Source organism: Oxyura jamaicensis, chromosome 14 (genome assembly GCF_011077185.1).
Source record: "Oxyura jamaicensis isolate SHBP4307 breed ruddy duck chromosome 14, BPBGC_Ojam_1.0, whole genome shotgun sequence".
NCBI lineage: Eukaryota > Metazoa > Chordata > Aves > Anseriformes > Anatidae > Oxyura > Oxyura jamaicensis.
The window spans coordinates 9,203,739-9,223,444 of record NC_048906.1 but is presented as its reverse complement, the minus strand read 5'-3'; the positions used below and the strand labels follow the sequence as shown (position 1 = coordinate 9,223,444).

General features: G+C 47.1%; 1 protein-coding gene across 3 annotated transcripts in view; it reads left to right on the top strand.

Moving 5' to 3' along the window:
* The window catches only part of LOC118174102, a 272,434-nt gene extending 254,145 nt beyond the window's left edge, over positions 1-18,289 (top strand). The window contains exons 8-9 of one of the 3 annotated variants that reach the window (XM_035339200.1): positions 15,899-16,034; positions 17,957-18,289. In XM_035339200.1, the coding sequence (XP_035195091.1) occupies positions 15,899-16,034; positions 17,957-17,973 (153 nt within the window). In that variant the 3' untranslated portion in view covers positions 17,974-18,289. Of the gene's footprint in view, positions 1-21; positions 336-15,898; positions 16,035-16,602; positions 17,737-17,956 lie in introns of those variants that run through there. The other 2 variants (XM_035339198.1, XM_035339199.1) reach the window with 2 other exon arrangements.
* Positions 18,290-19,706: the final 1,417 nt, after the last annotated feature.

The window sequence follows — 19,706 nt, the reverse complement described above, 5'->3', positions numbered from 1 at the left end:
GCCTGTAGCAATGTTTTGTAGACTGCTCTTCAAACAGATGCTCTGAAGGACAGTGTAACAACAACTGGCAGGATCAAAGGGATTAAGGAGAAGAGCGGTGGTATGGGGCAGGTGGACCTGAGAGCAAGGAGTGTTGGAGAGACAAAGGGAAACCCACTACCCGCAGTATTGACAAAGCTCACAAAGCACAAGCGCCGGACTCCGTGCATTTGCTTGTGGTTTCTTCCCAGAGTGGTCCTGAATGGGGCCATCTAACCCTTGGATGACATTTCACGAAGGCATTTTTTATAAGATAGACAGTGGTGTTTTGAAAGATAGTATATTATTTTGACTTATTTGTGATCTGTATCCTTGTTTTACGAAAATGGAACTTTTGTCATTGGTACTTCTCCAGCATACGGGGGAACGATGGCACGACACAAACACGAGTGCTGCTTCCTTAGCATCGGCACCGCAGGTTACCTGACTAGATGAAGGAAGTTAATGAAATGCTGGAGCAGGATGGTTACTGACATGCTGATTGTGGAAAAGGATCTGAATCATGCCATACGAGGGAGCTGTAGCCTTCTCCTTTCTTCAAAGTCATACTCTCTAGCTGTATTTGGTTATCCTGTACACTGCTGACTGCACATGCTTGTGAAAAAAAAAACAAACTTTGATCAGTGCCTGTGAATCCTTCAACTCTTTAGATTCTAGGAAGATGTGAATTTGCAGAATGGGGCTCTGCTGAATGTGCAGGGGTTGCACCCTTGTCTGGACGGATGCTTCTCAGGGGAAGCCATGCAGCGAGCACCTCTGCAGTCAGCCAGGCAGTTGTGGTCAGGGGGTGATAACACCACCTTCTTCTCTCTGAAGATGCCTTGGGATTTTCACCTGTGTTGTGAATATTCCACACATAAGGGTTGTTGACACCCGAGGTCATCCAGCCCGTGGTCATGCCATAGCTTCTTGTGTATCTGCTGCTGTTACCTGTCGTGCAGCAGGGGTAAGGCAGGCTGTCTGCGGGCTGGAGTTTGAGGCCTGTTATTGTTATTTAGTCTTGACTGCTGCACAGACAGCTTTGCCATGATTTAGCTGATACTGCAGATATCTGACACATCAAAAATAAGGCCTCTTATTGCCAGAAATACGATTGTAAAGGCCTGAATTTACAAAGTTCCATTGAAACCACATTTTTCTGTTCATTTTGCTAGGCTTTGTATCCAAGCTTAATTCCCAAGTTTAGATCCCTCGTGTTTGAAAACATTATCTTTCATGACTAACAACTCCGTCATGCTGGAGGCCACGGAGCTGTGACATGACTAAACACCACTTTCCCTGACTGCGGGTTTTTTTTTATATTTTGTGAGGTTCAGAACTGTGCTGTTAGTCACTGCCTGGAGGTACGTCCTCTCGCTGCCCTACTTCGTCTGAAGCAACACTCCACGAGCCACCGTCTCTCGCATTAGTTTTACTTGCCTTCAGCACTCTCCTCTCCGAGAAAAGTAGTATCTTTTTGAGAAATGGATTAACCGTGAGGGTCACTTCTGATTTCTTAATGCTGTTGCTGGTTTAGGTGTCAGGGGGAGATGCTGTGAATAAGAGCAGCCTGCTCTTCGTGTCCAGTCATCGCTGAATGGCAGGGGGTTGCAGGGCTAACACAAGGCATGGCCTCTTTGAAGGCTTGTCTGCTTGTATGCTGTGTTCATGTGCGTTTGCACCACGTTTTGGAGGTTGTAAAAGCCGTGCTGATCTGGGACACTGCTTTCCAAGTCTCCCTGCTCTGTACTGAGAGTACAGAAGGTGGAATGAACCCACCTGTCCACCAGTGCCTTCCCACTTCCTATGGCTGGGAAGGGCAGCTCACTGTACCTCTGCTTTCAGTCACTGATCTTCTTGAACTACAATTCTCTATCCTGTGCTGCTGCAGTTCACAAGCCCATCAGTCCCCCATGCCGTGTTGGAGCTTCGAGCAGCCTGCCTGCGAATTGAGCAGAGTGAGCCTTCCAGGGCAGCGTGAATTGGCACGAGTGGATCCCCCCGCTCGTATTGTCAAACACTGTGACAAAATGGCAGCTGAAATTCATTGTTGATAAATGTGCAGTGGTGCACATGGGAGGAAAAACACACTTGGTGATGGTCTCTGCTAGCTATTAACTCCAAGATCTCTTTCCTGAGTGGTTTTATAGAACTATCCATTATATTGTCAATTCCGTAGCAAAGCAAAACAAACCAAAAACCCAGACAGAATGGTAGGAATTGCTAGGGAAGGACTGGAGGGTAAAACAGAAAGTGGTCTGGTGTTCTTGTGGTTAAATGGAGTGATTGTTTTTATCAGAGCAAAGAGGTAGCTGAGGGAGGGCTGTGACAGAGACGTATGGCATGTGAGTGGCTTGGAGAAGAGCCACGGGAATCCAGTTCTCGTAGTGCAAGATCAGGGCGCATCCTGGTAACATTGTCACACGGAAGATTTAAGAGAAATAAAAGGAGGAACGTCTTCACACAGCAGTTCAGCTGAGCTGTGAAACTCTCCCATAGGTTGTTGTGGATATAAAAAAATAAATGAGAACAGGTGCGTAAATACTCAGAGCAATTAGGTACGCTACTAGAAAGCTGGTCTGGCAAGCGCCGTTGCATATGTGCGTGTGTCACCTCCAGCTCGGGAAGGCTCTGAGCTGCCAGTGAATGAGGAGGCATAACAGGGAAGTAGCACACTGGGTGGCTGTCTTGTGAACATTGCTGTGTCTAGATCCCTCGGCATCCAGACACAGGATCCTGGATCTTTGGATGATTCTATAACTTTTATTTTGTTCTTTGTCCATTAAGCCTAAATCCTCCCTAAAATCCGGGGCAGTGTAGGCACAGGTTCTCTGCAGGTGTGCCTGGTAAGAAGGTCTTAGCAATGTCAGGCATCCAGATTTAAGGAGACCACGTAGCCTGATATCCGTCAGGTGCCCTAGGAGCTCAGCACAGAAGCTTCTTTTCCAAATGTGTCTCCTTTTAACAATTATGAACTTGGGAATTTGGTAGCTTTGTGTAGTCAAAGTTTCAAGATTTGAAAGGTTCTAAGATGGAAATATTTAAAAAGGCTGTTCCTTTGGGTGCAAACAGGTTTGCTGCTTTGCCTTCCCATGCTGTGAGCTCTCAGGTGCTACTGGTAGAGAATTAATTGTTCAAGTGGAAATGTAGTCTCTCTTGTCTTCATTAATAACATTGCTGAGGAGAAGGGAGGATATCTATTTAACTGTCAGGACTGAGATGAAAATGGTTATGGAAGCTGAAGATTCTGCATATTCTCCCCAGAAGACTTTGCAAGGGCAACTGATATCTCATATCCCAGTAGACGTGCAGTCACATTCAAAAGATCTTCCCCCGAAGGCCTGAACCTTTTCAGGAAACAAAACCAAGCCAACGAACAGGGTACTCTGCTTGTCAAGGCTCTTCTGGGATGTGCAGCTGTCCTGGCTTTGCTCTGAAATTTCCCAAAGGACACAAACCAGATGCATCACCTAGTTTGAACTGAAATCATGCCTGACCTTTAGCTTACAACCTCCAAATCACAAAACCACAGAAAAGAGCACTCATCAACCCGGAGACCTCTGTCCTTGATGCTTAATTCACTTTATAGCTGTGTCTGAGCACCCTGTTTGATGAACTGGGTGATAAAAAAAGGAAATTGTGGTCCCAATCCTGTCTGTGCTCTTTTATGACTTATTGAGGAGTCTGAGAAGGGCAACGTAAGCTGGCTCCTGAAGCAGCATTTTTTTTTCACAATTTTTCTTGAACAGTGGACAAAGTGAAAGGAGGAGCAGGGGAAGCCAAGCAGGACACATCCTCTCCCCTTCCCACCTGGTGGCCACGGAGCTCTGGTGGGACTGGAGATCGGAGAAGTCCTTTAAGAAAGCAAACAAGAGGGAGGCAAGTGGTTATGCTGAACAGATTTGTAGATTTTTACACAGCCTTATCTCTCTGCGTCGTGGGATACCTGCCTACCTCCTGAGCATCAGCAGTTGTCCATTGGCTTCAGTTAGTTTGTGAAACAAAAAGCTGCATCTGACATTGTGCTGGGCCAGGAGCACACGCACAGTCTGTCGTGGCATCACAGGGCTGAGGGCAGCAGCAAGCTCTGCAAGAGCACCTTGTCCTGGAGCTGTGGACAAATGGGTGTTCTATTATAGATGTATCAAAGCTGCTAGTGGCATGCACAAAGGGATTGGCACACTTTGAAATTTGTCCTTTCTAGGTTGCTATATTCCAGAGGAACATAGCCAGAAAGTGAATTTTTCTTCTGCTTTGCAAGGTTTCACTGCCTTAAATCAGTACCCAGATCTTGGAACTGGTACCTGGCCCATCTGACATCTTCCCCAGGCATCAGAACAACGAAATACTTGAACTCTGCCATGTCTTTTGTAGCACGTAATTACCATATAATTGCCACTTTTGCCTCTCAGTTCCAGGTGGAGCTGCCAGTGTCTCTGTTCTTCTGCTGGCAAACGTGGAGGGACTGTGGCATGTAATGCAGGAGTGGGGGAAAGCACAGCCTCAAAATCTTTTTCTCTTGTTGTGCCAAAGCTGATAAGGTGCTAAATCAAGTAAGAAAAGAGGGGGGATTTGTCAAGACCAGAGGAAGATAAAGAGCTAGTTTCAGAAAGGAACTGAGGTCCATAAAGACATAGAGAAGCTTCTAATAGCTTTCCAAAGGCACATAGGAAAAGTCAGCACACAGTTCCCATGGGAATTAGGCACTCAGCCTGAGAATTTATGAGAGTCCTTGGAGGTTCATGTTAATTAATTGCATGTTTAGGCACCTAAATGTGTGTAGCCTTTGCAGGCTGAAACACCTTCCTGTGGCAGCAGGTCTGGGGGAGGAGGACTGCGTGAGTGCAGGGTGGAAGGCAGAGCTGCTCAGGCTGCCAGGGAAAGGTGGTGGGGCAACGCTCGAGTTCACAGCCTCGCCATTCTTTTTTTTTGTGATGTGTTTGCTGCTCTAGGAGGCTGCTGCCAAAAGCAGTAACAGTAACCAGAGTGCTCTGCAGAATGTCTGTCCTTCTTTTGTCCCTGCTCCTGGGAAGAAGCGAGATGAGTGCAGGAGGGCATCCAGCTTTGGTGAGCCAGGAGCTCTGGCTTCCACGGTAAATGCAGTCTGGTGGGGGGATTGGTGAGATGTGTGTGTGCTGGAGGTGTGTGAGCCCTGTGAAAACCCCTCCATGGCCAGTGAGATAAATGAGCTTGGATACAAGTGGTGACCAGGACTCTGCAGAGCAAGCCTGGTTTTGTTCCTCTGTGCTGACAAGTCTTTCCTGGTGAGGGGAAAAAGCCCAGAGCGTGGCTCTTCTGCCTTCCCACCATTGCCCCGTTCCTGCTGGTAACTGCTGCTGCACCCCCAGGCAGCGATGCTCCGGGGCAGCCCTTTGCACAAACCACTCTGCTGTCAGGATTGTTTGCAGCTTCTGTAAGCTTTGCCAAAATAAGGCGGACAAGCAGCCCTGAAAAAAATCTGGATCATTGTAAATCTCTTCCCAGCTATCGTATGACTTTTTGGTACAATTTGGTGTAGTTACTAAAAACCCTGAGTCCAGAACAGCAACAGCTCTTGGTGGTTCGGTTCTCGGGGTGTTGGAGTTCCTGGTAATAAGGGCCTGCTTAAACCTGGGGAGGCCTTCAGGAACACACAGAGGAGCTGGCTCCCAGCTTCCACTAAGCGTAGCTCAGTCCTCTTTCTGCATCTGAAAGCTTTCCTGTAAGGGTTTTGTTAATATAATTTAATAATGCATAGAAAATGAAGTCGATTCTGACCTTGGCCTTCCTGGTGTTTCATGTTACGCCCTCTAGCCCTGCCGACAGCCTGCCTTCCCTGCCCCACGCTAAATGGTAATTCCTTCCTGTAACTCCTCCTTTACTGAGCTTTGCAAACGTGTACATCGCTTTCTGTCAATTTGTCAGGCAGAGTCACTCCTATGAATCCAGTCAGCTCCCCCCTGCAAAACATGCCGAATGTTTAAACCCTGATCATTGCTGACAGGTTCCCAAACGGCACTTCTTGGGGCTGCCCCCTGCAACGCCGCACAGCACGGGGCAGCAGATGGTGTCCCTGCGGCCACGCCAAGCAGGGCCTGATGGATACCCGCAGGAAATGTCTTTGCTCTGCCACCACCATCTCCCTGTCATCGTCCCGGTGTAGTTTAGATGGGAGATCTTGAGATGAGGCACATTCTCCTCTCAGATCACATCTCCCCATCTGTGTGCTGTTCCCCGGAGGAGGTCTGGTGACTAGACTTGAGCAACGTAGGGACTGCAGCGTGTGTCCGTGAGTCGTTGTTAGCTTGTTCCTTTGTAAGAGAATAGAAACTGAATGAAAACATAGTTGGTGATAATAGGTGATAGGTTTTTATTCAAAACCACTGTCCCAGGAGTACCGGCCAGAGGCAGCGTGGCCCTGCACACGCACGTCTCTGCTCACAGCCATCCTCTTGTGCCTCCTCCCGGCCGAGCAGGCGCCGAAGGGAGCTGCGCTCACATTCGGGTGGCTTTTGGCTACAGTCCGACCCGCGTTTTCTGGTGAGTGAACTCAGTGTTTGCTAGAGCATGAAGCTAATTTATTTGGGGTCTGTTCAGTCACTGCAAGAGTGACAGCAGCCTCCCCGAGTGCTGAAAGTCTCCGTCTGAAGGCAGCGACAGCAGGCCTGGGGGCTTACAGCGGGGAACTGGGGGCTGCTCTCACCGGTGGTGGCCTGCGTGTGGGCGCAGCCTGGGGGCTCCAGATCCTCACTTTGACGTGAGTCATCTCTGAAACCAAAGACAGGGTGAAATTTGTGGATGGTTTTTTTTCCAGAGTAGTCACCGTGAGGTGAAAGGCTGTAAAGTACAGCAGTGTGCCACAACGCACCCCGTGTCCGTGTGCTGGAGGACGCTGCCAGTAGCGTTGTTTGGGTGGGGGCTGAGCATTCGTAGCTCACAGAGGAGCTGAAGACAGCCAGCTTTCCTTAGGGGAAGAAGTGAACTTATCACTTTATTTTCTGATAATGATGCTGAATTCTGATGTGAACAGACTGTGCCTTGTATTTTATGTCTTTCACTCAACTTTGCTGTAAAAGCTGCTATAAAAATGAATTAAAAGACTTGCTTCACTTGAGTCAGCTCAGTGCAAGTCTTCCTCTGGGTCAGTTATAATTCCAGGTGACTCATGAATCCAAATGCAAGTCAAGTGCAAGCATGTAAGCAGATGTCAGGGACCTTTCAAGTGGTCAGGACACCGACCCACCGAAACCCAGCATTCAGGGCTGCTCTGAACAGTCTGCCTCAGCATGCAGCTGCCAACCTGGCCTCCTGGCAGAGCCTCGCTTTGTAGTGAGCGGGTGTGAAAGGCTCTCCGTGCACTAGCTAACAGCTTTTGCATTCTCAAACCACTGCTTCTCCATAGATCTGGCTTTTGGGCAGCACACTGACTAGGACCTACCTTTAAAGCATGTTCCTCAGCTCCAAGTCACCCCCAAATCTGGTCAAAACCCCCTGCAGTGTCCATAAGCCTGTCAAGGATCCTCCTCAGGACTCGGCTGTTGTTCCAGTCCCCTCTCCATCTTTTCAATTGCTGTTTGCTTGGTGTTTACCCCTGTTCCACCATGGTGTGCTGATAATTCAGTGCCCTGCTCCGTGGGTTATGAGTACATCCTCTGCCCTCCTGCGTCTGTGGAAACCGCTTTTTTTTTTTTTTTTTTTTTTTTTTTTTAATCTTCCATAGCCAGTGCCACTTTGACTCCAGAGACCCACACCTTTGGCTAGGAGCTCCTTCATCCGTGTGCATGCCTGCAGCAGCATCTAGTGCTTTCTTTGGGGAGGAAAAAGCTCTCTCATGTATGACCTGATTTTCTCAAGCAATGGCCACAAGTATTATTCTATGTTTGCTCCTAAGTCTGATGTATAAAAATCCTTCAGTTTAGCTATGGGATAACCACTTCATCCCTGCCAAAAACAGAAAGCGAAAACTGGTCACAGCCACTGTTTTCACTTGGTAATCCTGCAGAGGATAATTTGTCAGAGAGGCAATTAGGGGAAATGCAGTGCACCTGATCTGCACGAATGGTGCAAGACAAAATGCACAGCGTTCTGATTTAAATTAATATTGATCCCACTAATGGGAATCAGAGGACCAAAATAAATTACATAAATGGAGTTAATCAAGACAAAAAATTTCCAAAGGTTAACCTTGTGTTAATGGAGCTGATTCTGCTGATGTCAAGTAGAGCCATGCAGAGGGATAAGAGACGGTTTGTCGGGAAAACAGCGCGCACTGCTGCCTCTTCCTGCTGAGGCAGGAAATTATTTCTGAAGACCTAATATATTAATTTATAAAGAAGTTGTTTTGTGTGATTGGTAGCTCCTTCCCTTCTATCCAGGAGCCTGCCCAGTTTGCAGGGGTGCCCACTGCAGACCGTGGAAGGGCAGAGCAGCAACACACGTGGGGATCAAACAGGTAGGGATGGATGGGAGCTGAGGGCAAGATAATTGCTTCAAAGCTTCTTAGTGAGGCACAGAGCAGATAGTGTTTGAAAATGCTGCTACTCCCACACGCGGACCTTGCTGCGCAAGACGTTGCCAAACAGACGTTGTTTAGCCTCTAACTCCAGCTGCTGAGCGCTGAGCTTCCTGCCCTGGGGAGGAAGGAAGGAAATTGCACACTGAACACAGTCTGGGCTGGTGGGGTCTTCTCCAAAGAACCTCACAGTATCCATTTTGCTTTCTGCAGGCAGCGGAGAGCAGCAGAAGCACTCACAGGGTCAGTGCAGTGAGGTTTGGGAGCTCCTTTGCTTTCTGTGGAGCTCGTACAGTAACCAGGACACTGCTTTCACATGGGGCATGGGCAGCTCTTCTTCCTCCCATCAGCCAGCTCTGTCCTGCTAGGTAGTGAAGAGGAGAAATATGGTTGTTTCTGTTTGCTAGGTCACTGGAGTGTTTTGGGAAGAGGGGTGAAGACCTTCCTCACTGAGGAATGCTTATCCAGAGTGGAAGTGTAGCTCAGGGAAACCTTGCCTGCTGTGGGAAAATCTGTTAGAGTAGGAATAAATCCAGTTCCACCCATGTAAACTGGTGCATCCCAACACTGCCAGGCACCAGAAGTACTCGAGGTGCTGTATCTCACTGTGTTTGAAGTACGTCTGCTGAGCCAGGGTTTCAAAATGGCAGTGGTGGCTGATGGGCTGTTCATTTAAAACTGATTGAAACGTGGTTGGAGACTGCCTGTCAGTTCTCCTGCTCAACACGTCAAGTATTGCTTTGCACTCTTCCACGTAACTTTGCCGTCTGAGTCTCGGGAGTTGTCCACCTGAGTTGGTCCAGAGAGACCTGCAGAAAATCACTGGGGTTTCCCCGGAGCTGTCAGGAATCCGACACCCCCAGCCCCACCAGTCGGATCCAGGCCCGCCCTTACCCAAGTGTTAAGTTACCTCTTCCCACTACTGCTATCCCTGACAGCAACGGTGGTGAAAAAAATTGAGAAAAAGTCTGGTGAAAAAAAAAAAAAAAAGTCTTTCACCAAAGTTTGGCACTCTCCGAAGTTGCTTCTGAAGCCTTTCAAACTATGCAGAGAACTTAGACATGTCATTCTTTTTTATTCAGTTCAGTTTTTATTATGTAGGTTTTATTTAAATATCTCAGGCTGAATCAAACACTGCTATTACTGGATGCAGACTTGTATGGCGTTGTTGTTTGTTGTTAAATGTGTTACAGACTGCTGCTTGTTCTTAAATCTAACATTTTTTTCATGACGTTTTTCTGCCATTACAAATTTAATCACACAAACTTACTATTACCTTAGTACATTCTTGCATATTTAATATATTTCAGCTCTGTCTCTGCAGCAGCTGTCAACGTCTTTAACAAAACCGTGAAAAGCTATAGGAAGTAGAAATCTTCATTAAAAGTTAAGAAGATTGATCCAGATTTTCCTGCAGTAACAATTTCCACGTGTTTGGGAGAGCTGTGTGCTGTTGTGCTCTAGCACGCTGTGCACGCAAATTCAAAGGATGTAAAAAAAAGCCTGAGATAGTGAGTCTGTAAAATCATACGGCTTCGTGATAGTGGAAAGCTGCATTATCCCAAATACCCAGAAACAATTATTTCCTATCCATTAACTGGATTGTTATTAGCAGAACATTGGATAGCAAAGGACATAAAAAAATCAATAGGACACGTTAAAATATGAACTGGAGGAATGCCAGGAAGCAAAGGGCAAAGCGTGCCCGTGTGCAGTGGGTGGGTGCTCTCCGCTGCATTCGGTGACCACCAGGAGTGCACAAGGGCATTTCTGATCAAGTCAAGTCAATAATTTGCATATAACATGAGATATTCTGTCATCCTTCTATTTCTTCTTCATTTTAATAGAAAATCTCTCCAATATTAACAGAATTTCTTCCAGCTTTAAAGTCACATATGCCAAAAATCATCTTCTGTTTACTTGTGATAAAAGCAAAATGCCACCAGGTAGTAAAGAAAGGCTTTCACAAGAGGAAAGCTGCTCTGCCTACCTTGGGGGTGCTCTTTGCCTATGCTCTGTGCTAGAAACGCAGCTCTTGAACAGACCTCTTCCATTGCAGAGACCCTGGTTCTGCCGTACTCCTGTCTTTTGGAGCCCCAGGGGACTGCAGCCATAGACACCCCCAGTTAGGGGCTCAGCTGAGGGCCCAATATACAGTATTTAATGCTGTGTGCTACCGAGGGGAGGCATCTGTGAAATCAGGTGAGCTGTCATCAGAGCTCAGACGCTTGAGAAACTCACACAATGAAAGCAGGGAATGGGGAATCTGATAATTCCCTCTTCCCAGTAAAATGAAAAGCTACCAGCTGGAAAAAGAAAACCAGGGTATTTTTTTAGGACATAGAAAATAAAAAAAAAAGGAGAAAAGAAAGGAGAAGAAATGTCCTCAGTAGGGGCAGGTGAGTGAGCATCAAGGTCACCAGGAAAACAGCCACAGCACACAAAATTCTGGCCGTCTTATATCCCCCTTGTACCAGGCCAACACACAGACCTCAGCTGCCACAGCCCTACAAAGCCTGGAGCCTCTGTATTTGAGCGGGGCCCTGTGGCAGACCTTCACCTCCACCTCCAGGTGGCCAAACTGAGACTGGGAGCCAAGTCCCCGGAGCCCTGGCCCCATCTGCCACCCAACCCGTGTCCTGGATTTATGGAAGGCTGCAGAGCAGTTTGGCTGGAAGGATGCTGTATGGCTGTGAGGAGTATTGAACACACTGCATGAAAAAATAATCAACTTCCAAACCTGGTGAATTGACTTGGCTGGAAGCTGTGCCTGGAGAGCTCCTGTAGAGAATATGCAATATTGTAATTAATTGCTATTAGTAATTAATAGTAGGCAGTTAATACATTGCCTGCCATTTGTACTGAAACACAGATCCGTGGTAGCAGAGGCCTGTTATCTGGCCAGCGGTGTTTTTAAGCCGTGTTGCCATCACAAGGTGTCCCACGTGCAGCAGGCAGGACCTGTGCTTAACCCATCAATAGGAAATGGTGGTTCTCACGGTGACCCCTGTGCTCAGACCCGCAGCATCCCTAACTCCACGTGCACTCCTTTCTCTTGTTGGAATACTTTCCTTGAGCAGAGATTTTTGGATGCAGATGAGACTGCTTCTAATCTCATGCCTTTATTGCACATCCAGACAGCTGCGTGATGTGTGCCCACATTTTGTTTACACGAGCACGTCCAGGGGCCGCTGCGCCGCTGATGCTAACCAACGTCATCAGTGTCACTTCCATCCTGCTTTGTGTCACTCATTGTGTCTGCACCCTTCCAACAGGAAAACCAGTATTCTCAGGAGAATTTCAAGCCGTAGCAAAGATGGGAAGCCTGCAGGCTGAGACAGGATTTTTTAGATAGTTGGGAATTTTGCTTGACTGAGTTTCTGGGTCCAGCATGAGCCTCCTAAGCACTCAGACTCCGTGGGCTCATAGTCGTGGCAAGTAGTCTGTCTAAAGAAAACCCCAGTCTTCACGCTTTTTACCTTCCAGTGGACCCATTTTTTGCATGAACCAGGAGCTCTTCAAAGTGTTGATGTGCTGGTGCTCGTTCTGTGCCTTTCCCATCCTTCCCTTTTTTGTGCCCAAGCCTCAGAACATAACTCTAGGGAAGTGTTCTTGTGGCATGGTGTAATCCCTTAAAATGACCAGTGTGTATTTCCTGGCCATCAGCAGGGACTGCAGGGCCAAATCGTAGGCAAACACAAGCAGGGAGGTGGAGATTAGCACAGGAATGTGGAGAGGGGAAGAGCAACCACAAGCAGATGTGGGGGTAGGACCGGGCAAGGAGGCGTGGAGGCGACTGAGACGCTGTGGCACCGAGCCCTTGGGAGCAGGAGGGCAGGGATGGAGGAGCAGGAAGGCTCTGGGGACTTGTTGGGGGCAGATGGGGAAAGGAGAAAGGGGAGACAGAAAAGACACCAGCCTCACTGAACATCTCCAGCAATCGTTCCTATGAAAGTTGTTATAGGAATATCTGAACTGCTTATATGTGAAGCTTCATGGAAAGTCTATCAGCTATGAACGTAACATGTTCGTTCTGGTGCCAGTAATAATGACATATGGAAAATAAGCCGGCATTTGTTTCATGTCACTGTCTTCTGCCTGGTGCTGAAGGGCAAGTACTCGGTAAATTTTCCTAACGGTTTTTTGGAGCTGAAATACAATTGCTTGGTAATTTGTATAAAAGCTGTTTTTAAAATTCACCATCAATTGAGAGTGGTGCTAACTCACTGAACTTTAGAGCAGTAAGAGGGGAGCACAGAAGGAAATCTGCCTTGCTGTCCTTTTCACTGAGTTGCTGTCTTTTGCATTGTGATGCTGAAAGGCCAAAGCAGCACTGGGGAAATACATTGTTGAAACAGGAAGTCATTCTTACCTCCTTAATTAAAGAAAATGAACGATTTAAACTCACAGTTGACAGTTAAAGAACCAATGCCAGACTCATGAACTTTCCAAATGTGCTCAAGTTCCCCAAAGTCTGCGTCGGGAAACTGGCATGGGTTTAGGCTGTAATTGCTCAGCTGAATTACGTGCTCTATTTTTCTTTCCTCTTTGGTATCTGAATTTGGCAAACAAGCTCCCTCAGAAGGACTTACTTTTGCTGTTTTATGGACAGGGTGCTACACCGTGGCTCCCCAGCGGTGATTTCACATCCAGCCCGCAGAGTGCACGCTGGGACTGAGGTGGCATGCAGTCAGGTCCCCAGCAGCACTGCAGCCAGTGTCAGAGGCCCTCCAGAGAACTGTTCCTGGGCAGGAAACGCTTATCTGGGTGCAGTAGCGTACAAGGAATTGCGGCATTTTTCTTCCTACCTCACACAGGGAGGTGGGGGAAACAATTGGCATTTTTCAGCTTGCTTTAGGCAGTCTCTTTCCCCTCTCTGTGGTGTTGCTGTTTGCCAGGAGAGCACCATCAGACTGCCTAATGCCTGCCACGCACACCGACTGCTAGAGGTGGAGTAGGTTAGGTATTCTGCCCGGGTTGTGTTTCCGTACCAGTAACAGGCAGAGATTGAGATGACTGAGGGGGCTGTGCTGGTGGTTTTTCGGCTCAAAGGCTATCAGTGTGGCTTTGCAACATCTGCTGCTACCCTGCCCTGGTAACACTTGGGTACTGACTTTCTTAGGGCACACTTCGCTGGCAGTGCCCTCCCTTGGATGGCCAGTTCCTGGAGTGAGTCCTGGAGTTCCTAATTCTTTTTCTGCACACAAAAAGCTCACAGCATGGTATATAAATGAAATCAAACTAAAAAGCAGGAGCAAATATGGACTTGTAAACTTTTCAATGAGTTCGATCTGCATTGTGAGGAACAGAAAGAGGGATGCAGTAAATCAGCGTGTGACTTTTCTCCCTTCTCTGTATCATAAAACGAAATGAGTCTCCACGGGCACAAAGGAAGGCCCCGTCTCCTTCCCTGTGATTGAGCGACGCTATAAACCATGGCAGCAGAAAGATGGCTCTGTCAGCTTTACTGGGCAAGACCTTGACAGAGTTGTTTAGGGCATATCTGCGGGACCAGATGTGAGAGCAAGCCCAGCCCCAGCTAAGTCTGACCCCAGGCTCAGGGGACCGGGCTGTGCTGTCACCATGGCCCGTTGCTGTGCCAGGAGGGTTTGGTGGCTCCAGGCTCCTTGCGGTGAAGGCATGCCAGCACTGCTCAGGGCAGGGAAGCCATAAGGAGATCTAACTCGTGTCCTTCTCAAGAGCATTGTGAGAATACATGTGTGTCGGTCTGAAGGTACTGAAAAGGAATTCTATCCATGTTGTTAGCATCTTTGAGATGAGAATCAAAGATCTCCTGTGCTTAAAATTACCAAGAAGCTTTGAGCTGCCTCTGTCTTCCAGTTAAAATGTACGTCTTCCCTAAAACAAATGACTCCCCGTAAAACCCAAGAAACTCATACCTCTGAGCCATCTTTTAGCTTATGTGAATTCTCCTTAAAACAAAAATTAATCTTTTATCACATCCCCTGACACACTGGAGCTGGATTCAGCAGGTTCAGCTTTAATGACTTGAGTTCACTATGCCAGCTTTTGCTAGAGAGCAGTCTGGCCCAGTAGAAGTTGTGTGTTTTGGAATGAAGTTCTCAGGTGGCTTACAAGACCTTTCAATAAGCAATACAAATCTTTGATTTCACATGTGCTTTTATGTTTCTGTTAATCTGCAGCTAAGTTAACAATTACCATTTTTGCCTTAAATACCAAGTTTGATGAAAACAGTATTTTGTGCCAAGGCGGTTGTAACGATCGTGTAATTCAGGAAATATGAGATGGTAAAACTCCGTGACATCTCCTTCCCATACTAAAGTCTGTGAGAGGGATTGATGGGAACAATAAATTGATTCCCGTAGGAAAGACTGTAGCAAAAATGGGAAGCAGTACGAAATATAGCCCACCTGGTAGTTTTATGACCCTATCTGAATGCTGTAATCATTTAAAGAGGTGTTGATTAGTACCAGCACCAGGAGTTGAATTGGCAGAATCAGTAGCATCAATTCCAACAAAGCATTGGAGGTCCTTAACTTCCATTTGGTGACTCGGATGCAAATGAATCATCAGTCAGCAGGTGCTGTTCAATCTGTACTAAATATACATAACTAACAGATGAAGGAATGCAGAATTTGGGCTTAAAGAAAGAATTGAATGCCTCAACTACCGCTGGAATTCAGTGATTAAAGGATGCTTTAGAGTAGAGACAGAAAGAGAGGAAAAGAGGCAGGTCCAGCTCCTCGCTGAAGCGAACACAACTACACCAGTTCCTCCTTGTTGGGAGCCCAGCGTGGAGGTGGTTCCTTCACTTTCCAGGAGTTTCTGCAGGTTTGCAGCCCAGCCTCCTCCTGCTACAGCCCGGTCAGGCAGCAGCAGCTGGCTCCAGCCACATCATCACAATTCATCCGCTGCACCTGAGGGAGGAAAGGCAAAGCGTTGGAAATGCAACTCATTCGGAATAGAAGAAACGCCTTTCTGCACCCAAGGGTGGTATTTGTTTTGGAGGCTGCATAAAATGTGTGTCGTGAACCTGAAAACCAGCGTGACGGCATGATGCCATCAGCAAGAAGTCTCAGTGGTTATGCTCTGCAAGCTGTTCATGTCTTTTCATTGAGATCCTTTTAGTGGGGTTTGTGTGCTTTCAGTGTCTCCCTGGATTTGGTATCAGGCATACAAATACCCACATATATATTGCCTGCGAAGGGATGAATTGTCCGTAGGCTGGCTGTGAAATGAGGTCTTTGGAGAGACAAGAACTGTAAGTGGTACTTGATGTTCAGCTGCAGATGAAAATCACATTCTCAAAAGTTGGTTTGCTTTGGAAAAAATATTTTTAGATTTGGATTTAGGTATAATAAATACTGTCATATAAGCCTGACAACATGAGTTTTCCACCTGTTTCAGGTCTGTACCCTTAAACAGGGAGGAAGGACTGTCTCCAGCAGACTGTTCCCACATGGTATTGTCCCATGTGCTGCACAGAAATGCCTGGCTGTCCCCATAAGCAAGCACGTTGCTGTCACACTGCACAGAAGCACAGGTAATATCTTACCATGCCCATGCTGCTAGGGATAATGAGCCAAAGTGAGGCATCCCAGAGGTGCTCCTAGTAAAGGGGAGGAGAGGTTATGGGGGTACGTGTCTCTGGAATGCTCCTGCTTTTACCAAGATCTGTAGTCTGTGGATTGGAGAAGGAACTGGGCACGAAGCAGCCCTAATGTCACGCTATCTGCTGTTAGGCAGTTGGGATGCAGGGTCATGCCAAGTGCCCTGTGCTTCGTGTGTACGCAGCCATGCGGTGCTGACTGCTCTCCGTGAGGTGTGCCAGCCCTTGCTCACGGTACAGCTTTCTACTCTCATGTCTCGTGGCTTCTTTGTTCGTTTTTGCCTCCTTTACACAAACGAGAGGAATTCTTGGAAGAGCTGCTAATGGGTACTCTCCCTGTGCCTGTGTTTTTGTCTGGAGTTGCTGTTTTAAAGGGAACCTATTAAGGTATCCTAAGTGGAAGGTGGCTGTTACAGCGTTCCTGTAATAGCCACAGGTGCTTGCTGTTTGTGTTACAGCTGTGTAACATGCTCCTATGACCTGCTGGGATTTCATTCTCCAGGTAAAGGACTCGAAGTGCACAAGCTGCAGGTTGCGGTGCGTTGGTTAGCTGCGATACGACCTGAACGCTGAAACAGGCCTTTGGCTTTGCACCTTCCTGCTGATGAGGGCCAGGAGACACACTCCAGTGAGACCTTTTCTTCCCAGTGTACTCACATCCAAGCCACCCATGTAGAATTTTTAATGCATGTGTTCCATAGTATATCAAAAGTAAGCTGAGTGTGTAAGGGTTGTGTAGGGCTGACTCCTAAGACAGCTCCTGGGCGCTTTGGGGTTCCTGGGGCTCAGCAGGATCCGCAACAAGTCACACCGGGGGCAGGCAGCACACGCCTGGTCTTGGACTAAATCATTCACGTTTCCACCAGCAGCAGGGCTAAGCAAGGGAACTGCCCATCTCCCAGCCTGCGGGTGGTCCTGGCACCACATCCTGCTCTTATCAGCGTGGTGTGATAAATATTCTTCCTCCTCACGTCCATTAGGGGCTCCAGCTGCCTTGCATCGTAAATATGACTTTTGCTGCACTCTCACCTTGGCACTTTGTTTGCTGCGCTCTTCTCCATGTAACCAGCTTCTGCAGAATTTAATGACAAATTGGCCTTACATCAGCAAAGCCCTGAGCGTGCAGCCATTGATCTCATGGCAGAGCAGATTGGCTCTGATATTTATGGGGGTTCGCTTCCTATCACTGTTTTTTTTTTTTTTCATTTTTTTTTTGTCCTTTATAAAAGGAGGGTGGGAAATACCTTCTGTGCTCATTATCTTCTTTATTCCTCTTTTTTCGTCTAATTTCCTGATCTTTTAATTTCTTTCTTTCCTTCTCATTTTGGTTCATTTTCCTTTAAGGCATTATAATTAATGGACTGTTCTAATTTCCTTTGAGACAACATTCTTAATTGCTGTAATTCTCACTTATGTCTTTTAGGCATCCCTGCTGGCATTGATTCATTTCAATTTGCATTCCTGAATGCTGCAGCTATAAATACTCAGTCAATGCATGGCTCCTGTCCTTTTGAATGCTGTACAGGTTTTTCATTGTTTTTTTGCAGTGAAACTAAATGGTGACTTTCAGTTCTAGCAGTATCTTACAAACTGCCGTGCGCTCGCCTTTATTGCGTTCAGTAGGCTTTTCTTTGGTTGGTGGTAAAAGTGACACAGTTTTACGTGATGTGTCCCACTGCGCATGCTTGCCTTTTAAAACTCTTTTAAGAAAACAACCTTGAGATTTTTAAAAAACCAAACTGCCATAAACAAAATGAGTTTTCCAGGAGTAGAAATTGGGAGTTCTGAATAGGACTTGCAAATCTGGAAAAAAATAGTAATTTGTGCTAGCGACACAAAGATCTTTTATGAAAAAGGTGTGAATGAGATCTGAAGGTCTCCTGCTCAGGTGCTTAATGAAGGCAGCAGGAGCAGCACAGCTAATGCCATGATGCAGAAATGTTTCACCATCTCTCCTTTGCATTCACAACTGCTGCCCCAAGGATCAGGCTCTCAGTGTGTGGAAGGAGAAGCCAAGTTGAGGTACTCCTGCCATCTACCTCCTGGCCCCATCCTGCATTAGCTCTGCACCGAACAGCTTTGAGGAGATGGTTTTCTCTCAACTCATTTCCCACAGCCAACAAAAAAAGCCAGGAGGGAAATAAGTTTTAGTCACCAGTGCCCTAAATAAAACAAATGAAAGCAAAGCAGCTCTGTGTCCTATTGCAAAACCTCGGGGTCACTCGGTCCCCACGGTTTCTCGTTTGGCTTTTCGTTCTGGTATTTCTTGCAGCCACAGTTCTTAAAAATGAGATGAAAAAGACTTGGATATACTTTAAAATAAGTGCATCCAAATTGCTCCAAATGCAATGAAAATATCCCCTACAAAGAAGGAATATTTATAGATCAAAGAAATACAGCCATTTTTTTTTTTTTCCTTTTTAGTATCCCTACAAATGTATTCCCGTGAAAAGAAATTTGAAATGCAGTTCTGCGGTGACTAATGGAAGCCGCTGCACTTGCTGTGTTGGTGACAGAGCTGTGACAGGGAAAGATTTCAGGTTGCAGTGCAAGGGAAAAGGCTTGACCAATTGTCTTCTCACCAATTAAGATGATTAATCAAATAATTAGGATAAGGATTAAGAGTCTAACACTTGCGGTGCCTTCCGTGAGCTGGCGGCAGGGTCTGTGCAGGCAGTCGGAGCGGTTGCTCAGGGCCGTGGCTCCGGGTGCTGGAGGTGACACAGAGCTCGTCCCTCTGCCCCAGGGAAATTGCAAGGCATCGAAGTTTTGCTTGTGCATGGTTCCCACCTCTCTGGTCCCAGCGATGCTCAGGGGTGCTCCTTGCTGCAGCAAGTGCTAATACCAGGTCCTGAGGGCAGGTTAATTAGATGGTGTTTGTGTTGGAGTCTTATCTCAGGAATTTGGGCTGGATGAGCTTGAGGAGAGCAAAGAAGAAACCTGTTGTGCACTCTTACACTCGGTCTCTTCCATACTTCCTTCATTCTTATTAGCTCGGCAGGCTGTCAGCGGGATGGAGAGAAGCCCTAATAAGGGTGCTGAAAATGCAATACCAGCATCGCTGCGGAGTGCACAGTCTGTGGAAGAGATATGGGGAAGATGCTGTTGTGCGAAAGGGTAAAAGTAACTTAATTATTACTTGGCAAAAAGTATATATAGCCAGCCACAGCCTTCAGGGAGGTCTCTGCTTGGTTTCAGTCCAGTTGCAGCACTGTGGCAGCTGCCTTAGAAAATTCTTGGTGGTCAGAAAAGGTGGTGATCGGGGCGCGATGGCCAGCTGGAGGCCAGGCACTGGTCGTGTTCCCCTGGTGTCAGTACCGGGGCCAGGAAGGTTTGATATCTTTGGTCGTGGTCATCACAGACAGTGTCATGTGAGGGTAAATCTGGAACATAATTCAATTCAAAAGAAGACAAGGCCATCAAAATCAACGTAACTTTGGCGTAAGGCTAGCAGAGGCAGTATAAGGCACTGGGTATGGAAATGTCTCTGACTTGGTTTTCCGTCACTGGTTCTCTTCGACTTGGTTCTCGAATTGTGGGAGCACTGCCTTTCAGACCTGCTCTTCACCAGCAGCAGCTGATCTGCTTTGCTTGGCAGCTGCCTGA